General features: G+C 41.7%; 1 protein-coding gene across 2 annotated transcripts in view; it reads left to right on the plus strand.

The window, feature by feature from the left end:
* The window catches only part of LOC126174789 (proton-coupled amino acid transporter-like protein pathetic), an 80,308-nt gene that overhangs the window by 36,864 nt on the left and 18,566 nt on the right, over nt 1–24,878 (plus strand). For both annotated transcript variants that reach the window (XM_049921156.1, XM_049921155.1), the window contains exons 3-5: nt 488–592; nt 1,854–2,004; nt 22,871–22,995. In XM_049921156.1, coding sequence (XP_049777113.1) covers nt 488–592; nt 1,854–2,004; nt 22,871–22,995 — 381 coding nt within the window. The remainder of the gene's footprint in view (nt 1–487; nt 593–1,853; nt 2,005–22,870; nt 22,996–24,878) is intronic.

Below are 24,878 nucleotides of genomic sequence, written 5' to 3' on the forward strand. Positions count from 1 at the left end.
TGAGAGATGGTATAGAAGAACATGAAGTTACTGAATATAAAAAAAATTTCCTTCAGATTACCGAACTTAACCTATTCTGAGATCCCTTCCAATGGCTTTCTTTCCAGTGAGAACTCTATTTGTTACTATCTTTCAGTAAGCTCTTAATCTATGGAATCTGCTGCATAGAACATCTGCAACAATTATGATCTTAGTAACTAATTGTACATGTAATTATCCTACATAAGTGTGCTTTTCAAATTTTGATGATATCATCAAAATTTATTTGGATGAAACGTTCGGAACAACTACATGCTTTCTCGTCTTTAACAGTCTTTCAACGGAATATACCAGTTGAAAAATTGTAAAAAGCAAAGCTGTTCAGTTACGTAACAAATTTCAGTACTGCAGAATGACGATGTGGCAAATGCATTATGGTACGTAAAGAGCCAGGGCATAATGTGAACGACAGCTCACGCTTAGTGTATGCTGCTTTCCTCTTCCACAGGGTGAATGTGACGGATTTAAAGAGCGGTGGGCAGAATGGTTCGGCACCCGCAGCTACAGCTGACTACGATCCTTTCGCCGAAAGGAACCGCGAAAATGCCTACTCGTAAGTATTCTGTGTATACTATAGTCACTCACGATGAACGTTTTATATAACAAATAAAAAAACTATCTTCAAAATAATTAACTGCTAATATTAAATAAACGATTTAATCGGTTTAAAATAGTGGAAGAGTGAAACGAATTACTGTAAAATACACTTTCATTGGGGCACGATTTAATTATAATGGATTGGGTAATCATTCAGGAACGGAGATAAACTTGTCTGTTTGTTCATTCTCCTATCTGTTCAACATTTTTCTTGCGGTTCCTCTTGATTTCGAGCATTTCGTGCAGCGCAAGTTTCTCTGTATCTCGTGTGAAACTTACCTTATCTTAATCTTATGACTTCACTTTCATATATTCGTTACGTCTGTTAGAAGGATTTGACATAATGTACAGCGTTCTGCTGCTCTTCTTTTCTCACTAAAATTCTCGCAACTATAGGCAACTAAATATAAGTTTTTCGAATTGGTTAGAATGCATTTCGTGAAAAGAATAATAACGTGCTTTTAACGACAGAAAAATTTGAAGTGCTTTTAAATACTCGCTTACAGCTCTTTTTCTATTAGAATGGAGATCACTGTAGAATCTCTTCTTTCTGCGCACTTAGTCCTCTCACTTGGGACGCTGAAGACGGCCAAGGATGATGGAGTAAAACACTTCTTGCTAAGATTCCCATCCTAAAGCTTTAATCCAGTTAAATTACGTTTCATCGACATTTATTTGACGTGTATTGTCTTCAGTACAGCTACAAAGAAATATCTATTCAACAACTGAAACATTTGGTTTCGTCTTTGTAATAGTCTGTAGAGAGGACGCATCTGAATTTTTGTGTTTTTCATTGACTTTGTGGAAAACAACAGCCGGTTTAATCTAGTTTAAGAGACAAATCCTGCCACGTTCTGGTGTTCCAGTGTAACTTGATTTGTTAGGTAATTCTAACTGTAACAAACCTGTGCGTGCCGAGTTCCCTTGCCTGAGATTCATTCTGGAAACCGTTATAGTTCAATGTGATAGCCGTATCCAAATTTCAGTTCCTGCAACACTATTGTTACAATAATATTAACTACTTAAATAACCGGCCTGTCAGAAACGGCTCCACACAGGCGCAACAACTTACCTACAGAGACGCGCAAGTCCACTCTCGCCTCCACATACACACACACGCACACACAGATAGGTAGAGAGAGAGAGAACTGACGGATTACCAACGCATCTCGCTGAATATGGCCACTGAGTCCCTTAACCTTTTTCGCCTTTTGCAGCGACTACGGTGCCCTGGCGCACTTGCTGAAGTCGGCTCTGAGCAGCGGCTTCCTGGTGATGCCGAATGCTTTCAAGAACGCCGGGCTCGGGTTTGGACTGGTTTCTACCTTCGTCATAGCCTTCATCTTCAACCACACTATACAATTGCTGGTAAGAGCTTCTCAGCATTTTTTCCATCAGTCTGCTTAAAACTTCTAGTGATATTGTTAATACAGGGTGGGAAAAATAAAGCTAACCCGGTAAATGTCTACAGTAAGACTGACGCAGGTTTGACCTTTGTTAATGAAAAACACAGAAGGTGCTGGCTACCGTTAACGATGCAGCGTTGTGCTCGATTTATCAAACTCTGGCTAACGGATAGCAGCAACAGCTTTTTCAGTGTTTGAAGATTACTTAAGTTCACCTGCCACTTCAATTTACTTCACAGGTAGAAATCACAAGGACACTGGCTGTCCTATCATCAGCGAGCAGCTCTTGCACTCGTGACAGAATTGTCATAAAGGTGCTTGCTGTTTTCTTGTCTTACTCAAAATATCCACACAGTCGTTCTTCTTCCGTGAGTTGATAACCATATTGATTAAGCAGCTTCTGGACATACTGTTTAGCATTAACAGCTAGATGAGAGAATACTGTTACGATGCGGACACCGGACATTGCGCACCAAACACCAATCTCCAGATTATGCAACGGCTTTCTAACATTCTGCGTGGTGTCTATTTGTTCTATCTAGTGTCTCCCTACCACTTTCGCGCAACGACGCTCTGAGCGTGTTTTTTAGGGAATTGACTAGTTTGAACCTGGGACCTGTTGCTGGTAAGGAGACGCCAGACCACACATGACATGTAGAATTCAGAAGAGTTCAGTGAGACTAGCGATGATATAACCTAATACTTAATGATTTCAGCGTCAGCTCCACTGCACTCCCTGTGAAAGAATCTTAATACTAACTAAATTTAGTGGAAGGGGTTCAAGGCTTTCCTATTTTTAGTTAGCTGGTAAAATAACGTCGAAAAAGCAGTTACGTTTACCATTGGAAATTTTATTCTACTCACAAAACATTGTTTATAAATTGCACTATTGATAAAAGGAAATGTTTTAATACAGGATGGTAAAAACCAACTGCGTTCAACAAAAATGTGAACGAATATTCCCTGAGTGGGTTTCCAAGTTCTACAATGGGTCGAAGGATGACCTATGCCATATCACATCTATAATCTAGGTTTAAGTTAAGTTTCACAAAAGAGAAAACTATCAAAACGGTCTACAGTGACCCTCAATTATCTTTAATTACTTATCTAACTTGTCGTAAATTACAGTGGCTGATGTGGCTTCTCAATAACTATATAACAGAAAAATCATCGCGTTACAGATTTTTACTTCAAGTGGCAAATGTGAACACCATGAGCTTTAATTGACGATAGACAATAGTATTACGCAAAAAGGGGGTGTAACAGATGAGACTTCTGCAGTTCTGAGTGAAGCTTTATGCGCTGTTATGCGGCATCGCGTGTGTTCATTACCTTGTCGGTGTTTGTCAGGGGGCGGTGGGCAGCACAGCTCCGCTCACCTCGCCGTCTCAGAAGCTACTCTCTCCTAACTTCTCCTTACTACAATTTACCGAAGTTGGTTTAAAATAAACTATCTGGCTGTGTTCTCATCTGACCAATCAGGGTCTCAATGTTAGCCTTAAGCTCCGCCTACAAAAATTCTGTCTATCCAATGAGAAACGTTATACTTTTCGTGGTGGGGCAATGTTTTTAAAGTTTGCAACGTAACAGAGACAGAAAAAGTCTCACGATAAAACTTGTAGCTGGTGTGGTAATGTTTAGTGTTATCGTAAGATCTATACTGTTCTTCTGGAGGGCTCTATCTTTAACATGGGCTGGGGGGTGGTCCTGACGTAACAGAGATGCAAAAAAGTCTCACGCTAAAACTTACGGCTGGGGTGTGGCCCTTTTTGTGTTATCGTAAGATCTATACTGTTCTTCTGGAGGGCTCTAGCTTTTAACATGGGCTGGGGGGTGGTCCTAGCGTAACAGAGACGCGAAAAAGTCTCACGTTAAAACTTGCAGCTGGGGTGGTCCTAGTGGTTAGCTGGCGACGTGGGTGTACAGTCCGTCCCTTGTCGTAGGGCCTTCTAGCTTAACACGGTTCTGCTCTCGGCTTCTGCTCTCGTTTCTCCCCTCAGAACTGCGTCTGTCTCACGGTGGGAAGGTATGACATGCATTTAGACATTCTTGTGTTAGTCTGTGGTATTCCGTTTGTTCACTCGTTACTCGTATTACTTTGGTTAATTTAAAGTCACGATTTATTCGGAGCTATATGACATACTACTGGATTTGCTTATCATGTCAGGGTTTTCATGGAAGGTGTTGGATTTGCCTGACACCTTACAGCTTTTCAGAGTGCTTGCGTAATGACGCATGTTATATGAGTTTACATACTCTGACAGGCTGAAATCAGACTCATATAAAGAAATTAAAATGCGGATCCAAAAGTCCTAATTCCAGTTCACTTGAAAACCACCGGAAGAACTCAAGGTCTCAAGTTCACCTATACGCTTTAATTCAAGGAGAACAGCAAACTTGTAAGGATTTACATGAAGGTCCTTTTTGGTAATATTTCGACGCGATGATCACAAGATTTCCAGTTGCACAGAGAAACAATATTGAGATTGCGTCGTATCGTGTTCGGGGCTTTCTTTCACTCGACCAATGTATTCTGCTGTTCGACATCGTTACGTATTGATACCGTTTTTATTCGCTACGCAGCGCTTCTCGCGCCACTTTGTTATCCATTGTAAACCTAGCTGGAGGTTTTCCATAACAATTAAAATCTAAAAAATTTGTGAAAACAGTTCAGCAAATGTTTTCCATGATTTGCGCTTCACGTAACACTGGATGACGAAATACGTAAGGTCCAAACAAGACTATTATTACTGTCACAAAAGACGGTGCATCAATTATGCATAAAGGTGAGAAAAGTCATGAGATACCGCTTCGTATCGTGTCAGATTTCTTTTGCCCGGTGTAGTGCAGTGACTAGATGCGGCGGCATGGACTCAACAAGGCATGGGATCTCCTGTGCAGAAATTGTTAGCCATGTTGTCTCTTCAACCGTATTGCCGGTGAAGGATTCTGTGCACGAACTGACCTCTCGATTACGTCCCATAAATGTTCGATTGGACTCATGTCGGGCGATCTGAGTGCGGAATGTTCTTCAAACCAATCGACGGCCCGGTGACATGGCGTATTGCCATCCATACAAATTCCATCGCTGTTTGGAAACATAAAGTCCATGAATGACTGCAAATGGTGTCCAAGTAGCCGTCCAATCAGTTGACGGTTCGCCGGCCGGGGTGGCCGAGCGGTTCTAGGCGCTACAGTCTGGAACGGCGCGACCGCTACGGTCGCAGGTTCGAATCCTGCCTCGGGCATGGATGTGTGTGATGTCCTTAGGTTGGTTAGGTTTAAGTAGTTCTAAGTTCTAGGGGACTGATGACCTCAGACGTTAAGTCCCATAGTGCTCAGAGCCATTTGAAGTTGTCGGTTCAGTTGAACCAGAGGGCCCAGTCTATTTATTTCACGTAAACACAGGACACACCATTATGGAGCCACCAGCAGCTTGCACAGCGGCTTATTGCGAAGGTGGTTCCCGGATACGTCCGTCGTACGTGTAACGTTGATTTTTATGATTATTTCTGTTAGTATCGACATCTCAAAGCAAAAGCCGCTGCTTTCAGTCGTTAAATGTGCGTAGCGGGAGGTAATGCCTGAAATGTGTTATTCTCTGCACTCTCTTGACACTGTGACCTCGGAATATGGAGTTCGCTAATTCCGAAAATGGAATGTTCCATGCGTCTAGCTCCAACTACCGTTTCGCGTTCAAAGTCTGTTAATTCCTGTCAGGAGGCCGTAAACACGTCAGAAACCTTTTCACATGAATTAATTGAGCACAAATGACAGCTCCAGTGCCCTTTTATGCCTTGTGTACGCTATACAACCGCCACCTGTGTTTGTGCGTATCGGTTCCCATGACTTTTGGCACCTCAGTGTATTTATAGACTGTAGGGGACTAGCTAGGAAACAGCAATGTAAGAGCACAGTTATTCTGTGTGTTAACCAATTCCTAGATCGCAAAATATTTCTCGTTTTTAGGTCAATGCGCAAATAATAAAACACAATTTCTATTAATAAGATAGTACTATACAAAAATGGGTCTGACAGCAATTTGTTATGGCTGAATAACAAACAGGTGTCTGTTAAAGAGAGAAACTGTATTTTATCATCCGGGGACTGATAAGTAAACTTTGGAGTTATTCATTTGTTTGATCAAGGAGGTACACGTGATACACAATACCGCAGCAGTTCGTCTGAACCTACCTTAACACTCTGAAACTACTGAACTTTATTCTACGCCGCTGGCCAGAGTCTAAGATCAAAGCTTGGGTGGATGCGTCTGTTGGAAATATAATGATCCCTGTTATGAAAAAAAAAAAAATCCTCTGTCCTCTTAGTCAACAGTATACCATTTTCAAGAACGGCGACAAGAAAAAAAAGAAGAAAACAGAAGCAGACAACTACTGAGGCTCGTTTATTCGTGAAGCACGGACCATGTGCATGACGATTCATATGATACTGTTTTTCTTGTTACAGTCTTTACGTAATTGGGGGGAGAGGGGACTTTCCTTGGCTCTTACAGCCTCAAGGCTAGAAGGTGCGCATCATATGCCCAGGTACGGACAGATACTTCCAGGAAATGGTGGCGAAGAAGCTGTCGCAACGCTTCCTGGAAGACGTAGGATATTATGAGTACTCTTTGTCACCGGTTCTTTGTGGCCACGAACTGCGAAGTGTACCTCCCATTGGCAAAATAATAGCGATTTTTTTCAGCCTTCGCAAAGCAGCTAAGAGTAAAATGCTGGCAGTGTCTGCAGCTTTCCCGGCTGACTAAATCGACTTGGCATATTTCGGCAGAAGTTCATCATTGCATGATTGCCATTTAATTTCCAGCGTAAAGTAATGAACCTGTATTTTATCTACAGTGACAAATACGTGAATACATTCTGTTACATTCTAAAATCACTATACAATGCTGAGAAATAATTTTACGCATTTTCTTTCGGTTAGTATTCATTAAATCCGGCGCACGCTTTGCACAAAGCATTTTCATAGCTAATTTTCTGAGTGAATTGTACGACACGTTTTCCTTCTGATATGTCTATGATGCTAGCTACTGCGTACCTTACGCAATTTAAAGTGGATTTGCACTGTTTAAAATACGTCCGCCATATGTAAACGGATGTGGTTCTGCATACCGTGTCTGTATGATGTAACAAGCATCGGTGAGTAATATGTATATGGACGTGGCCTTTTGCACAAGGTGCTTTATGTTTTTCAATAATTATTTTAGTGATGACAAGCGTTTTATAATGTGCTGATTTTAATCGATCTGGCATCTTGTGTGTGAGGTTCAGAGAAAAATGAACATGTTTTACAACAAAAAGTTTTTAAGACCTGAAAATGACAGCAAAGTCTGTTGCAACCGGTTGTTTTAAATAAAGAAATGTTTTGTGCGATCTTGGCTATTGAACGGTTTTTTACAATTAAAACCGATCTCTAAGTGATAAAATCCAACTTTTCAGGTCATCGACTGAAGTGAAGCTCACAGAACGTGCTCACTTCGTAATGTCATGTACTAGAAAGTCACCCCACTTCGTAATGTCGTGTACTAGAAAGTAAATACAACAAACTAATATAACGCTTGACCCCTAATAACAAACAATAAAGCACCATGCCTCTGCAAGGCCGAGAGTTCTTGTCCTTGTAATTGTGTAGCCTTCTCGAGCCCATGTATCTAAAGGTTTTTCTGTAGTTCCGCTCCATATTTTTTTCTCTTTGTCCCTCTTTTCTATTTTTCTCTCTGTCGTTCGTTTCTTTCTTGAAGCGAAAACTTTTAGCTTCGTTTGTGAAAGTGAATCAGTCGCAGCTTGTCAAACTTCTGCCTCATTTTCTGCAGAGCAGTCAGTAACGTCCTCTCCTTCTTGTTTTATTGACAATCCAAACAGAAGGACAAAAACAGGTGCACCGTCCTAGTTTCGGTCTGCAGTGGCAAACGTTATTGGTAGCTCTAGCACAAAGACGTAACGGTCAGATAGCGTCTGACTACGTTCCTAGTCACTCATTTATTTCAACTAACGACGTACTTAGCAACACACCAGTTTTACGTTAAGAACGTGACTCATATTAAGTTTTGACAATATTCGCCAGAACCTTCCGTCAAGAGAAACTTCTCATCGTCTTCGTAACCGAAGAAGCTCAATTTTGTCCTACGAATTCCTGGGCTTGATTTTTGTGTATGTGATCAGATGGTAGGATGTATATGACGCTGAACTGGCGGGGTGTTGAGACTAGCAGAAGGAGTATACTAAAAGTGACATTCCATAGTGTATTTACTACGCTGTTTAAGTTTCTCCGATAGCGTATATTACGTGAGTCCATATATTAAAAAGGAAAGGGGGTAATACTTCATCCCACGAAAGAAAGTTAAAAAGCAAGATTTGATGATTGTTGTTGAGTTATGTTAATAACGTACTTTTTAAAAGGTACTGATGTGTATATATCTTCCAGAACCTGAAAATATCTTTTACCACGTTCACAGCAATTCCAGTGCATTTTCAGTAACATCTTGTACCCCAGTTGGGATCATGACTACCAAGAAAAAAAAATTAAAAAATGCAAATGTTGTCAGCTGTTGCGACTTTTACTAACAACATGGTCCTGAAATTGAAGATACTGAGCATTAAATTCACTGGAAAGTGGCATCTGCTACTAACACTTAAATTTCTGGGTTAGGTGTAACTGAAAAATTTAAAATATTTGTGGAATACTGTACAAGTATTAATTGCAAACAATAATTAGTTTTTCCAAAATTTTAAAATATTAAGTAACTGACCAGATTACAATATTTTCAAAAGGTGGGCATTAATTATCCCCCCCTCCACCCCCCCTCTCCCCATGTACAGTACTGCGAGGCTTAAGAGCGAACAGCCTTCTCCTTTATCTATGATCACGCTGAAACGTCAACACTACAATGGCCAACAACAATGCAAACCAGCCACAGACTGCACACAGCACAGCCAGTGATTTTCATACAGAGAGCTACGTGGCGTTACCAATAAAAAAGCCTAAACAGCTTAGTTACATAGCCCCCATGCTCCCCACAAAAAATTTTACAAGCTGTTTTGGGCACTGGCCAATACATATTAGTTAAAATTTTTTCACAATTACTGTAACAAAGAAATCAAAGCTAAAATTTTCTCACAGTCCACAAAGACAGTCCTGATCGTTCATCACAGTAAAATTGCAGTGTTTTTTTTTTCTCAAAGTCTGAGCAGTAAAAGAGAATGCACACGGAAGTAGTGCAATTCCATGCAGTCTTGAAGAAGTAGTGTTGTCCTTCAACGGAATGACAGTGCTGACTCTTGACATGCAAACAGGTAATGTGCCACAAAAGAGCAAACCCACAGCAGAGTCAGTCGAAGTTTTGAAGAATATTGGTAGGTAGGTCATCAAAGAGAAGACCCACTGTAGTCCTGGTAGAGAGTATGGTATTGGTGGGCCACCAGAGGTGCAGACCCACTGCAGTCCTTGTAGAAATAATGGTATTGGTGGGCCATCAAAGATGCAGACCCACTGTAGTCCTTGTAGAGACGCATAGCAGCCATCTGTTGCGACTGTGCAGGTGCACAATCAACATCGAAGAGTCTTGCGGAGAATATAGCAAGTCCATAAACCATCACTTGTGCACGCACCAAGTTTCTGGAATTGTCCTTAGAAGTCGTGCAGACAATATAGCAAGTCCATAAACCACCACTTGTGCACTCACCAAGTTTTTGGAATTGTCCTTAGAACCAGCAATGCTGTTAATCAGTCTCTTGCTGAATTATTAACACAAGTGCAAACACTAACCGTCCTCTTTTTTCACATCTTGTGCATATACTATGACCAACAGAAACATGTGCAGTGAAATGAATGCTTACAAGTTACTTAATTTGATGAACTGGTGTCAATTACAATTTTATAACATAAGAATACAATAACAAAGGTATGAAATACATCATTAAAGAACATAACAGTACAGATAACATTTGTAGCAACACAGTCCTTACAAAAGAATAGAAATAAAGATACACATCAGTGTTACAGGAATTATGACATAAGTAAATATATAAAATAATGAGAATAGTTTCCGAAACATTAATTTCACACATGAGCATTGAAACAGAACAGAATTAATAATGTCTATAAACATCTTTACAAAGAAAATAACATATTATTAATGCAAATTATATTTGAGGATAACAGTATTCTTCATCATAGTGAATGTAGCTTAGTACTAGAAAAATTCTACAACATAAATCATATTAGCTAAACACACAAAGACTGGAAAAACACAAATACACGAGAGTACACAAACACATAGCAGAACAACGCAGGAGGAAAGGACAGGGTTTGTTTTCAGTGTAACATTTGGTACTGCAGTCCAACCCAAAACTTCATTCCATAGATCTTTCCTCTTATTTCAACATTTGTTTCCACCAAAAAAATCCTATCCAAGCATGCTTTCTGTATTTATGTGTTCACATACTTCTTACCTCATTATTTATTTTCCATTATATTACCTCATCATTTATTTCTAAGAAAATCCTACCTAAACCTGTTGTCCCTAAACCCTACTTTGTTGTTCATATCATCTTTCAAAATACTTTTTTGGTCAAACTATTTTCTTATAGCTTCTCAATGCATTTCTTCCAATTCATCACAAATCGTTCTCTTATATAACCTACCCCACCTTAAGCTAACTTAAATCTACTGAGCTCAGATGCATAAACTACGGGACGAGGCAATGCAGCAATACATAACATATTAACGCAAACAGCAATGACAAAAAATGCAAATTGGCAAAGCAAGCAGCAGTATATCTAAATTAGCAAAGAAATTGCAATATTACAACTAATATAAGGCAATTTGCAGCAAATAAGAAAAATAAATCAGTAGTAAAACTGGCTTAACAGAATAATACAAGGGGAAATTCAGTAACACTATGTCTGGCAAACAGCAGCAGTATATGCAATAACGTCAAACCCACAAGGAAAAAAAAGTAAAAATAAAAAAAATAAAAAATAAATAAAAAATAAAAAAATAAGAAAGTACACTAAAGACAACAATGCAGATAAGGGAAATGTCTATTCACATCTTAATATCAATGTAATTAAAGTGGTGCACCACAACTTATTCTACAAAAGAAATTACCAAGTACTTGAAAAGAAAACTCTGTATGCAATTCCTGTGAAGGGAAATGTCTTTTTGTGCTCCATCGTTTTTTTTTATGTTCATCATAAAGTTATTATTTACTGGATCTGTAGGCATAAAATATTTATATTAGTACATCCATAAAATTTTATTTTAACCAATGCTGCAGTGCAGCTGCACTCCTGGAAATGGAAAAAAGAACACATTGACACTGGTGTGTCAGACCCACCATACTTGCTCCGCACACTGCGACAGGGCTGTACAAGCAATGATCACACGCACGGCACATCTGACACACCAGGAACCGCGGTGTTGGCCGTCGAATGGCGCTAGCTGTGCAGCATTTGTGCACCGCCGCCGTCAGTGTCAGCCAGTTTGCCGTGGCATACGGAGCTCCATCGCAGTCTTTAACACTGGTAGCATGCCACGACAGGATGGACGTGAACCGTATGTGCAGTTGACGGACTTTGAGCGAGGGCGTGTAGTGGGCATGCGGGAGGCTGGGTGGACGTACCGCCGAATTGCTCAACACGTGGGGCGTGAGGTCTCCACAGTACATCGATGTTGTCGCCAGTGGTCGGCGGAAGGTGCACGTGCCCGTCGACCTGGGACCGGACCGCAGCGATGCACGGATGCACGCCAAGATCGTAGGATACTACGCAGTGCCGTAGGGGACCGCACCGCCACTTCCCAGCAAATTAGGGACACTGTTGCTCCTGGGGTATCGGCGAGGACCATTCGCAACCGTCTCCATGAAGCTGGGCTACGGTCCCGCACACCGTTAGGCCGTCTTCCGCTCACGCCCCAACATCGTGCAGCCCACCTCCGGTGGTGTTGCGATAGGCGTGAATGGAGGGACGAATGGAGACGTGTCGTCTTCAGCGATGAGAGTCGCTTCTGCCTTGGTGCCAATGATGGTCGTATGTGTGTTTGGCGCCGTGCAGGTGAGCGCCACAATCAGGACTGCATACGACCGAGGCACACAGGGCCAACACCTGGCATCATGGTGTGGGGAGCGATCTCCTACACTGGCCGTACACCACTGGTGATCGTCGAGGGGACACTGAATAGGGCACGGTACATCCAAACCGTCATCGAACCCATCGTTCTCCCATTCCTAGACCGGCAAGGGAACTTGCTGTTCCAACAGGACAATGCACGTCCGCATGTATCCCGTGCCACCCAACGTGCTCTAGAAGGTGTAAGTCAATTACCCTGGCCAGCAAGATCTCCGGATCTGTCCCCCATTGAGCATGTTTGGGACTGGATGAAGTGTCGTCTCACGCGGTCTGCACGTCCAGCACGAACACTGGTCCAACTGAGGCGCCAGGTGGAAATGGCATGGCAAGCCGTTCCACAGGACTACATCCAGCATCTCTACGATCGTCTCCATGGGACAATAGCAGCCTGCATTGCTGCGAAAGGTGGATATACACTGTACTAGTGCCGACATTGTGCATGCTCTGTTGCCTGTGTCTATGTGCCTGTGGTTCTGTCAGTGTGATCATGTGATGTATCTGACCCCAGGAATGTGTCAATAAAGTTTCCCCTTCCTGGGACAATGAATTCACGGTGTTCTTATTTCAATTTCCAGGAGTGTAGAAACTAGATATTAAACAAAATGAGCAAATATATATATATATATATATATATATATATAAAGCAACATACAAAACGTCATTCACAAGGCAAATGTCGTCTCCAAAGGCAAAAAAATTCTCTCAACTAGAAAGACAATAGATATAAAATGTTTCTCAATATTTCATTAGGCATTTTAGTAAATATCATACACTCCTGGAAATTGAAATAAGAACACCGTGAATTCATTGTCCCAGGAAGGGGAAACTTTATTGACACATTCCTGGGGTCAGATACATCACATGATCACACTGACAGAACCACAGGCACATAGACACAGGCAACAGAGCATGCACAATGTCGGCACTAGTACAGTGTATATCCACCTTTCGCAGCAATGCAGGCTGCTATTCTCCCATGGAGACGATCGTAGAGATGCTGGATGTAGTCCTGTGGAACGGCTTGCCATGCCATTTCCACCTGGCGCCTCAGTTGGACCAGCGTTCGTGCTGGACGTGCAGACCGCGTGGGACGACGCTTCATCCAGTCCCAAACATGCTCAATGGGGGACAGATCCGGAGATCTTGCTGGCCAGGGTAGTTGACTTACACCTTCTGGAGCACGTTGGGTGGCACGGGATACATGCGGACGTGCATTGTCCTGTTGGAACAGCAAGTTCCCTTGCCGGTCTAGGAATGGTAGAACGATGGGTTCGATGACGGTTTGGATGTACCGTGCACTATTCAGTGTCCCCTCGACGATCACCAGTGGTGTACGGCCAGTGTAGGAGATCGCTCCCCACACCATGATGTCGGGTGTTGGCCCTGTGTGCCTCGGTCGTATGCAGTCCTGATTGTGGCGCTCACCTGCACGGAGCCAAACACGCATACGACCATCATTGGCACCAAGGCAGAAGCGACTCTCATCGCTGAAGACGACACGTCTCCATTCGTCCCTCCATTCACGCCTGTCGCGACACCACTGGAGGCGGGCTGCACGATGTTGGGGCGTGAGCGGAAGACGGCCTAACGGTGTGCGGGACCGTAGCCCAGCTTCATGGAGACGGTTGCGAATAGTCCTCGCCGATACCCCAGGAGCAACAGTGTCCCTAATTTGATGGGAAGTGGCGGTGAGGTCCCCTACGGCACTGCGTAGGATCCTACGGTCTTGGCGTGCATCCGTGCGTCGCTGCGGTCCGGTCCCAGGTCGACGGGCATGTGCACCTTCCGCCGACCACTGGCGTCAACATCGATGTACTGTGGAGACCTCACGCCCCACGTGTTGAGCAATTCGGCGGTACGTCCACCCGGCCTCCCGCATGCCCACTATACGCCCTCGCTCAAAGTCCGTCAACTGCACATACGGTTCACGTCCATGCTGTCGCGGCATGCTACCAGTGATAAAGACTGCGATGGAGCTCCGTATGCCACGGCAAACTGGCTGACACTGACGGCGGCGGTGCACAAATGCTGCGCAGCTAGCGCCATTCGACGGCCAACACCGCGGTTCCTGGTGTGTCCGCTGTGCCGTGTGTGTGATCATTGCTTGTACAGCCCTCTCGCAGTGTCCGGAGCAAGTATGGTGGGTCTGACACACCGGTGTCAATGTGTTCTTTTTTCCATTTCCAGGAGTGTATTTTAAGAGCTCCACAGTATAATCATATGTTTTCAAGTTTGAGCGTGCCGTACTTGCGATGCTTTCTACAAAGAAATGTCAATAGCGAGGATAATGGCCTCTTTCTTCTCCACCTAATGGCTTTTTCTCAAGGCAGCTGGCACACCTGGCTGCTCACAACGCATTACGTCACGGTCACTTACCCTTCTTACCGAAATATTTACGACAGCAGTTTCTGCTACAGTGACAGTCTCATATAAAAATTTCACAGGTCGAAAAGTTACAAATGTATAGAAACAAAATCCTGTAAATATAACAGTGTCCAAAAACTTTTTGCCGGCATTGTGATACATTCACGCATTTACACACATTTCATAACTCTTAAAGTACGATTCTTGGTTTCCAACATCCTTTTCATAAATCAGAATCCCTAACCACTACTCATTATTCCTTACCTTATTACACATATACATATTCGTCGACACTTCGTCAATATTTCATCATAATAAATACATAGCATAATCAAATTCCTCATATAGCATCAGCTTATTGATCATAAACATACCTCAACAGCATAATACATATTGTCATCGTAATAATAACATCGTAAAACCTCAGCCAAATCTCAAAAACGTCGTAGCTTTCTGCAATAATTTCAAACCCTAAAAAATATTCTTTGCTCATTTCAATAGTTTCATCTACTTCAAATGTACTTTAAAAATCATGATCTCATACCAAATACATCATTCAAAGCTCTGATAGTATCACAACGGTTCTGAAAAAATATGAAGAGTTCACAAAGTACAAACAAAATACAGTTTCATAAGTGTGAAGTTATCCAACTGTGTAATTGCATAAACATCTGTCACTGACGTAGTAAAAAAAAATGTTTCTTTCTCTGTTAAATAATCAGATAGCTATGTAATTCTGTGTTAGAGGAATATTGTACCGATGTGTAAAGTTGTATAAGCAAATACCATGTTAGCTAGGGCTCCTTGTGCTTCCCAAACACATGGTACACAAAGTAGGCGTGTACCCCCCCTGAGGATTAATGTAATTATACCTTCAGGTGTTACAGGTTACAGCAATGGAATGAAATGTATCACAGAAAACCTTTGTATCATTGTAATTCAAAAATCTTTGAAAATAAATGTTTTAAGTACAAACTTAATCACTCAAATACGTGTACTGCAGCACTAAACTGTGCATCTTGTTGTAAGATAATCTCTGTCATTACTTAAGGGTAAAAAATGTGCCAAGTGTCGTAATTATCGTCGTCTGTAAGCAAAGTTCCGTAGAAGTCAATGTACTTTTTTTTTTTTGGTCATCAGTCTAATGACTGGTTTGATGCGGCCCGCCACGAATTCCTTTCCTGTGCTAACCTCTTCATCTCAAAGTAGCACTTGCAACCTACGTCCTCAATTATTTGCTTGACGTATTCCAATCTCTGTCTTCCTCTACAGTTTTTGCCCTCTACAGCTCCCTCTAGTACCATGGAAGTCATTCCCTCATGTCTTAGCAGATGTCCTATCATCCTGTCCCTTCTCCTTATCAGTGTTTTCCACATATTCCTTTCCTCTCCGATTCTGTGTAGAACCTCCTCGTTCCTTACCTTATCAGTCCACCTAATTTTCAACATTCGTCTATAGCACCACATCTCAAATGCTTCGATTCTCTTCTGTTCCAGTTTTCCCAAAGTCCATGTTTCACTACCATACAATGCTGTACTCCAGACGTACATCCTCAGAAATTTCTTCCTCAAATTAAGGCCGGTATTTGATATTAGTAGCCTTCTCTTGGCCAGAAATGTCTTTTTTGCCATTGCGAGTCTGCTTTTGATGTCCTCCTTGCTCCGTCCGTCATTGGTTATTTTACTGCCTAGGTAGCAGAATTCCTTAACTTCATTGACTTCGTGACCATCAATCCTGATGTTAAGTTTCTCGCTGTTCTCATTTCTACTACTTCTCATTACCTTTGTCTTTCTCCGATTTACTCTCAAACCATACTGTGTACTCATTAGACTGTTCATTCCATTCAGCAGATCATTTAATTCTTCTTCACTTTCACTCAGGATAGCAATGTCATCAGCGAATCGTATCATTGATATCCTTTCACCTTGTATTTTAATTCCACTCCTGAACCTTTCTTTTATTTCCATCATTGCTTCCTCGATGTACAGATTGAAGAGTAGGGGCGAAAGGCTGCAGCCTTGTCTTACACCCTTCTTAATACGAGCACTTCGTTCTTGATCGTCCATTCTTATTATTCCCTCTTGGTTGTACATATTGTATATGACCCGTCTCTCCCTATAGCTTACCCCTACTTTTTTCAGAATCTCGAACAGTTTGCACCATTTTATATTGTCGAACGCCTTTTCCAGGTCGACAAATCCTATGAAAGTGTCTTGATTTTTCTGTAGCCTTGCTTCCATCATTAGCCGTAACGTCAGAATTGCCTCTCTCGTCCCTTTGCTTTTCCTAAAGCCAAACTGATCGTCACCTAGCGCATTCTCAATTTTCTTTTCCATTCTTCTGTATATTATTGTTGTAAGCAGCTTCGATGCATGAGCTGTTTAGCTGATTGTGCGATAATTCTCGCACTTGTCAGCTCTTGCCGTCTTCGGAATTGTGTGGATGACGCTTTTCCGAATGTCAGATGGTATATCGCCAGACTCGTATATTCTACACACCACTTCCCCCAATGATTTTAGAAATTCTGATGGAATGTTAACTATCCCTTCTGCCTTATTTGACCGTAAGTCCTCCAAAGCTCTTTTAAATTACGATTCTAATACTGGATCCCCTATCTCTTCTAAATCGACTCCTGTTTCTTCTTCTATCACATCAGACAAATCTTCACCCTCATAGAGGCTTTCAATGTATTCTTTCCACCTATCTGCTCTCTCCTCTGCATTTAACAGTGGAATTCCCGTTGCACTCTTAATGTTACCACAGTTGCTTTTAATGGCACAAAAGGTTGTTTGGACTTTCCTGTATGCTGAGTCTGTCCTTCCGACAATCATATCTTTCTCGATGTCTTCACATTTTTCCTGCAGCCATTTCGTCTTAGCTTCCCTACACTTCCTATTTATTTCATTCCTCAGCGACTTGTATTTCTGTATTCCTGATTTTCCCGAAACATTTTTGTACTTCCTCCTTTCATCAATCAACTGAAGTATTTCTTCTGTTACCCATGGTTTCTTCGCAGCTACCTTCTTTGTACCTATGTTTTCCTTTCCAACTTCTGTGATGGCCCTTTTTAGAGGTGTCCATTCCTCTTCAACTGTACTGCCTACTGCGCTATTCCTTATTGCTGTATCTACAGCGTTAGAGAACTTCAAACGTATCAATGTACTTACATCGTAATAAACAAATGCGAAATGCTATGCGTATAGATATCGTAGTTATTACGTACAGTACCATATCAAGAAAGTAGTATACTGTAATGTATTGTTGTGCTACGAAAAATGCTGTCTCATTGTAGCTATACCACAAAAGTTACTACTAAAACATGTATTCCTTTCCAGAAGAATTAAGAAAAACTGTGCAGATATAAAACAGATACACCACAAAAGCAACAATGTAAATTGTGTCACACATTACTAGCGTCGTGATATAATCGTGTAGCTGTCAAATAAACTAACCACTGAGTCATCTGATATCTCTCAGAAAGCACTTTAAATCCATAATGTATTTTTCAAGTAAACCAAAATGTTGCAGTAAAATCTTGTTAGCAGTACTGGTAAACGTTCTAAGTATGTGGGCCTTATATTCACTATGTAATCGTGCAACAAACAAGCAAGAATGTACGCACACAATAACACTGTGTCATCCGTTCACTATAATAATGCATTCGTAATTGTTGTTGTTGTTGTGGTCTTCAGTCCTGAGACTGGTTTGATGCAGCTCTCCATGCTACTCTATCCTGTGCAAGCTTCTTCATCTCCCAGTATCTACTGCAACCTACATCCTTCTGAATCTGCTTAGTGTATTCATCTCTTGGTCTCCCTCTACGATTTTTACCCTCCACACTGCCCTCCAATGCTAAATTTGTGATGCCTTGATGCCTCAGAACATGTCCTACCAACCGATCCCTTCTTCTAGTCAAGTTGTGCCACAAACTTCTCTTCTCCCCAATCCTATTCAATACCTCCTCATTAGTTACGTGATCTACCCACCTTATCTTCAGCATTCTTCTGTAGCACCACATTTCGAAAGCTTCTATTCTCTTCTTGTCCAAACTAGTTATCGTCCATGTTTCACTTCCATACATGGCTACACTCCATACAAATACTTTCAGAAACGACTTCCTGACACTTAAATCTATACTCGATGTTAACAAATTCCTCTTCGTAATTACTGTCTGAATATGTTCCCTAGGTTCTAGACTGGATAGTTAACTTCAAAACAATGTTGCATGATAACAGTTTCTAAGTCTGACAAAGAGTACTAGTAGCGTGAAGTGAAAAATTTTATGGCAAAGACAAAGTTAAAAAGCAGATTATCTCTCAGTAAACGGTTTTTATATGTGAAATGTGGTGCAATCCTTTACTTTTCCTAGTACGCAGAATTTCAACTTCAACGCAATTATCATGTTGTATACGTCGGTACGGAATGCTAAAATTTATCTCAAAGTTAGCATCTATCTTGTTTTTGTCTGAGCCAGCCAGCTCAAGTGGCTGCCTGCGGTGGAGTCATTGTCTGCTATCTCTTTGTTGGCGTGCGTCGTTATTGAGATTAGGAGATCTAACTTCTACAAATTCACCTTGACGAGAAGGCCCTGCCCTCTTTGAAGCTCGCCAATTCTGATGGAATTCAGGCCTGTCGTTTTGTCGGTAGTTTACATAGTTTCTTGTTTGTCGGTCATGTGGTGGAGAATTTCTCCCGAAATCGTAACTGCGTGGTGGACCGTTGCGTCTGAAGCTATTCTGTCTCCCTTGATAATAATTATTTTGGTTCCCATATTGTCTGTTTCTCTGATTGTCTCTGTGATAGTCATTACCGCAGAGAGGTGATCTTTCTCTGTAATTATTACTACTCTGCCAACAGTTGTCATACGGGTGGTGTCTGTTTTGGTCACGATTTACGTTGTAAGAGTAGCCTTGTCGTGTCCATTTATTATTTCTGTCATCGCGGAATTGTGACGGATGTGACCTGTAATTGTTGTGCTCCTGTTTCGCGTTCCGCGATTGTCAGTAACAATTTCCAATTCTTGTAAGAGTCCCTGAAAAGCTTCAATGTCGTCTTTGCAACGTCCTGCCAAAATAATTTGTCGTAAATGTTCAGAAAATTTGATTAAGCTAATGTGGATGAGTTCTGAGGGGCTGTATGGGTTTGACAGGTACCGATTCTTGTGTAACATGTCTTCAAAATATTTGACAACACTAGAAAATTCCGATTGTTCGAAATGTTTCATCATTATGATGCTATGTTTTACTCGGTCTTGTGTAGCTTGAGACCAATATGCTGAGAGGAAGGCATGATAAAATTCTCCATCACCGTGACAATCGTGAATGACCGATTGCATTCTTACAGCTGGTTCATTCTCTAAGTAGCCACACATAAATTCTAGTCAGTGCTCCAATGACCAGTTGGGAGGAAAACAATGAGAGAATTGATGAAGCCACGCATGTGGATGAATGTCGTTGCCAGAACTCTTAAATGTTTTGAATTTACGTGTAGTAATGAACAGTTTATAGTCAGCACCTTGCCAATTTCTTTCATAATTTCTGAAATGCCCTGTGTTATTATTTTGTGGCTTTTCCGTATTTCTAAGTCCCTCTTCCCGTGTTGGAGCGCGAGTGTCCTCTGAAATATGTAATTCTTGCATTACTTGTGCCAACTGATCTTGTACTTCCCGGATTTCTCTTTTGTGTTTCGTATTAATTTGATTCAGATTTTGTTTGAATTTCTTTATTTGTTCATACTTTTCTGTGTCAGTGAAGGCTACAGGTCTTGTGTCATTCAGATCATCATCCACCTTTGTAGATAAGTTAGTGAACTGATCAGAAAGTTCGGCGACTTTCTCCGATAGTGAACTTATTTCCTCAGTGTGTTTTTCTGGACCAAGTTTCAGAGTGTCCTTTTGTGTTGAAATCACATCTGAAGTGTCCTTTAAGTTTTCCTGAGTTTTTGCAAGTTGCGTAACCGAATCGGTAGATGCAACTGAGTCAATTTTAGGTTGCTAGGTCTCATGAATTTCATGAACATTAGTTTGCAGTTCTTTTATGGCTGCTTCGTGATTCTGTAATGCATTTTCATGCCGCGAAAAAATAGGTTTGTTCAAGTGTGGTGTCTAACTTTTGAAGCTTTTGCTGTGTTTGTCTCTGATTTTGTTCCATTGTGTCTAACTTTTGAAGCTTCTGCTATGTTTGTCTCTGATTTTGTTCCATTGTGTCTATCTGTCGCTGTGTTTGTCTCTGGTGTTGTTCCATTGTGTCTAACTTTTGAAGATTTTGTTCCATTGTGTCTAACTTTTGAAGCTTTTGTCCCATTTGTTGCATTAATTGTAATAACAATGCACTGGTGTCTGAAACATGTTCCCCAGTGCTATTCGGCAATGCATTTGAACCGGCAATATTCGCATTTTGAAAAGCAGAAAATGTGTCTTGACTTACTTGAGAAAACGGCGAGGACGCAAAACCCGAATCTACAGTATTTTCAAGATTGTGTCCTGTTATTTCGGATTCCTGAGGCAAGCTGTTGCCGACCGATCGATCGATAATGCTTCCCTGTTCACTAATTGTTTCACTGCCTACACCATTATTTGCAGCCCGCTCCATTTCCCTACGCACAATTACCAAATTACTACTTTGAACATTAGTTAATTCATTACACAGAGACGCTAACACACTGTTTTCGTCTTCACAGTCATTTCTCAGTTTACTTTGGAACCTAGTGTTACGTTTTTCACACGCCATTATTGTCACAGTATTTCACACGATAACACAGAAAAGCACAATTTGAAGAGCAAAAATAAGAGAACACATTAACATAGCACTGAAAATAATATCTAGTTAATTGCAAGGGCAGCCGCGAAATACTAGGTGCAAATCTACATGCATGCCACAACTCTTTTACTGTACAACAATGAAAAACTACAACTACAAAGGAAATTCTCTCTATGATTATGCGCTAGCAATAAACAATAGCTACACTAATTACACAAACTACAAGAAAAAAGTCATAAGATTCCAGTGAGGTATCCTCGGCTAAGGGTCGACATATGAAACATCCCCTTAGAAAAATTAATTAATTACTGTGCTGGTAAATCTTTTACATTATTTGATTTTCAAACAGCTGAGCAGAACTGAACGCACTCAGACATTTCGCTCTTTACCTATTCTGATCAACACTAAACTGACACACAATATTTTTAGCGCAACGCAATCTGACTTTCAAAAATCCCTACAAAAGAATGGCCCTGACTAACATTAACCTATACCTTTCACAAATCACTTACCTCACCAAAAATTTTCGTTACTCGAACTACTGCAATACAGCGAGAGCCACTACTGCCAGCTAAATAAAAAATTCAAACTACTGGAGGCACTAACTACTGATAGGCATAGTTAGCAAATGAAAGATTTTGATAGAGAACAAACAATGTATTTACCTTAATAGTGTTCAAAAGTCATAATATATATAGCAGTTCATGACATCGAGTCTTACAAATTTCAAAACTCCGCCATTTCTCTCACCACATCCACCACTGCTGGCGGCTTACCTCCAACTGCGCAACGCTACGCGCTGTTAACAGCCAACTGCCCAACACTACAACGGCCAACAACAATGCAAACCAGCCACAGACTGCACACAGCACAGCCAGTGATTTTCATACAGAAAGCTACGTTGCGTTACCAATAAAAAAACCTAAACAGCTTACTTACAACGCTAAAGAATTGTGATGGAAAAGATAAGTGTCATATAAGTGAACTCAACAAATTTCTAAACATGCAGTAGGTACGTATAATGGGAAGAAACTAATAACTGGAAAATCAGACGTGAGATTTAGAACTGAGAAATAAATTAATGACGACGAGGGCCATGCGGAATGTCCTGCGCTGTTTAGTACTAACATACATCTCGAGGAGTGTGAAGCTTGTAGGTCTGTCAAATAATCTCTGCAGAACCTCGTAGGAGAACTTGGTTTGCTTTGAGGATACAGTAGTGATAAAAAAGCAGTAAGCAGTGTTCTTTACAGCGTGGGTCACACTTAATTTTACAGCTTTGGGATTTGTAGGAGATGTGCGAATGAGGAAACTGCTAGTCACAAGCCAAATGTTCTTTCAAACGCGTCTTGCTGATAGACATTCTATGTGACGGACTACGACGCTAGCATTTCAGTTGCATGTAGCTCAGGTTCCGATAGATAACAATGGGTAGCTAACAGGCCTGGGTTGAACTTGACGACTTTAGAATGTCAGTAGTCGTTAATCATCGGTGCACCGTTTGCGGTCTCTCGCGGTGGCGCCACCAATTGGATTTGAACCAGGGTCCGTTGCTTTGCAGGTGCGGTGCTCCCAGGAGCTGTGCCGGCGGGAGCGCGTGCCGGTGCTCGCTTTCGCTGAGACCGCGGAGGCGGCCTTCAAGACCTCGAGATTTCCAGTCCTCCGCTCCTACTCCACGTTCGCAAAGTGAGTAATCGTATCGAGCCGAGAATAATTTTAATAACTAGTAATAATGCAACTACCGCTGCATAGTGATTCTAAAGGAACCTGTAGCATTTAACTCAACTGTGATGTTTCTGCTTAATGAATTTTCTTCTCGAAAGTGTGTAAACTGCTGACTAATAAAATTACAACACCAAGAAGTCGGTATGTAACAAACTTCTGCTTGTCCTGAAGTGAACAAAATGTTTAAAAAAAAAGAGAGAAGGAAAACCGACGCGTCATGTAGGAATTATCCGAATGGAACGGAAAGCAATAGATGTGATGTACATGTACAGACAAACAAATGATTACTACCTCAGAAAAATTGTATCATTTATTCTAGAAGAAGATCTACACAAACTGAGCGAGTCTACAACGTGTTGGTCCACCTCCGGTCCTTAGCCAAACAGTTATGCAGCTTGGAGTGATGACAATTTTTGGAATTCTATTTGAGGACCATCGTGCCAAATTCTGCCCTACTGGTGCGTTAGATCTCAAAATTCCAAGATGGTTGGAGGGCCCTGCCTATAATGCGCCAAACGCTATCAACAGAGGAGAGATCCGGCGATCTTGCTGGCCAAGGTAGGGTTTGGCAAGCACGAAGACAAGCTCTCGCCGTCTTCCGACGGGTAGTCTCTTGCCGAAATGTAAGCCCAGGATGGTTTGCCTTTAAGGGCAACAAAACGGGACTCATAGAGTATCGTATTGTACCTCTGTCCTGTTAAGGCGCCGCGGATGACAACGGAAAGAGTCCTGATATCGAATGAAATAGCATCACACTTGGTTGTCGGGCCGAACTGCGGGCGACTGTGAGGTTCGCTACCCACCGTCGTCCGGGGCATCTCCAGAGATATCTTCGTTGGTCATCGGGCCTCAGTTAGAAGCGGGACTCATTACTAAAGATGTTCATAACGCTGATCCCTCCAGAATACTGTACACCATATGAGATACTGCTCTCCGTACACCACAATCATCTTGCGATAAATATGTGAAGCATGCTCCCCTTCTGCAAAAAGAAACTGGGTAACCACTCTTTGTACTGATCGGGAGAAATCCATCATGGAACGAACTGAGGAAACCGTTCTTTAGAAATGACGAACTTGTTGCAAAGCCGTTAACTCTGCTTATGCTACTGCGAATACCATCACAACACCACTCGGTAAAAACATTCCCTCACTGGGATTATATACAATGGCGCTACACCGAAGGTCTCGTTTTGAATCTGGCACAACATGTTAGGGGTAGAAGTAACGCTTTCTACATTCCGCCTGTCATAAATATGTAAGCTGTTGGTTCCTCCATTCAGAAATGGCATCTGTATAGTGTTTGTGTGTGAGAAGAAGATTTCATGACTCGTATAAGAAGGAGAGACATCTGTCGCAATTAAACAGTCGTCTTATTAAATCAGGAGACCCTAGGGTTTTAGATTCAGAAATATAATTAGGAAATCATTCAGACGGTACTTTACTGGTGTGTATCCTTATGTAGAATTGAAATATGCCGGCCACGGTGGCCGTGCGGTTCTAGGCACTTCAGTCCGGAACCGCGTGACTGCTACGGTCGCAGGTTCGAATCCTGCCTCGGGCATGGTTGTGTGTGATGTCCTTAGGTTGTTAGGTTTAAGTAGTTCTAAGTTCTAGGGGACTGATGACCTCAGATGTTGAGTCCCATAGTGCTCAGAGCCATTTGAACCAATTGAAACATGAACAGTAAACGGTTCAGACAACGACACACGCTGTTTGGGCAAAGAGCAAACGCACAGTTTTCTGGTAACTGATATGTCCACCCGGTTACATGTTTCATACAAAGATAAAGAGAATATCTGAAAGTCTTCTTTAAAGCATAGCCCTTTTATTCCGAAGAGAAAT

The sequence above is a fragment of the Schistocerca cancellata genome, chromosome 3 (genome assembly GCF_023864275.1).
Source record: "Schistocerca cancellata isolate TAMUIC-IGC-003103 chromosome 3, iqSchCanc2.1, whole genome shotgun sequence".
NCBI lineage: Eukaryota > Metazoa > Arthropoda > Insecta > Orthoptera > Acrididae > Schistocerca > Schistocerca cancellata.